Source organism: Eurypyga helias, unplaced genomic scaffold (genome assembly GCF_000690775.1).
Source record: "Eurypyga helias isolate BGI_N326 unplaced genomic scaffold, ASM69077v1 scaffold11310, whole genome shotgun sequence".
Classification (NCBI taxonomy): domain Eukaryota; kingdom Metazoa; phylum Chordata; class Aves; order Eurypygiformes; family Eurypygidae; genus Eurypyga; species Eurypyga helias.
Genome location: NW_010223826.1, coordinates 1 through 300, shown reverse-complemented (window position 1 = coordinate 300; position 300 = coordinate 1). Strand labels below are relative to the sequence as shown.

The window sequence follows — 300 nt, the reverse complement described above, 5'->3', positions numbered from 1 at the left end:
GGGAACCGCGAATCTCAACCTCCCCGTCCTCCCATACACCGGGCCCTTCCATCGCCAGAGGCGGAAAGTCACTTCTAGAGGGACGAAGCTTCACACCCTTCTCCCGTCCTGCCCCCCACGGGACTGCAGACCCGCGCCCCTTCACATCCAAGCGGAGTCACCCGACCGGTCGCTCACCCGGCGGTTGCGGTCGGTCTCCCGCACCTCCTCCTCCTCGGGGCCTTGGCGGATGAGCGCCTTGAGCACGACGGCGTTGTTGGTGCAGCAGGCTCGGAAGAGGCTGAGCGCCTCGGGGCTGTC

The 300-nt window shown here is 67.3% G+C and overlaps 1 protein-coding gene across 1 annotated transcript in view; it reads right to left on the bottom strand.

Moving 5' to 3' along the window:
* The window catches only part of ANKRD33B (ankyrin repeat domain 33B), a gene marked incomplete at its 5' end in the record, with an annotated part of 44,645 nt that extends 44,351 nt beyond the window's left edge, over nucleotides 1–294 (bottom strand). The window contains one exon of the mRNA XM_010154026.1: nucleotides 178–294. Within this exon, the coding sequence (XP_010152328.1) occupies nucleotides 178–294 (117 nt within the window). The remainder of the gene's footprint in view (nucleotides 1–177) is intronic.
* Between the last annotated feature and the right edge of the window lie 6 nt (nucleotides 295–300).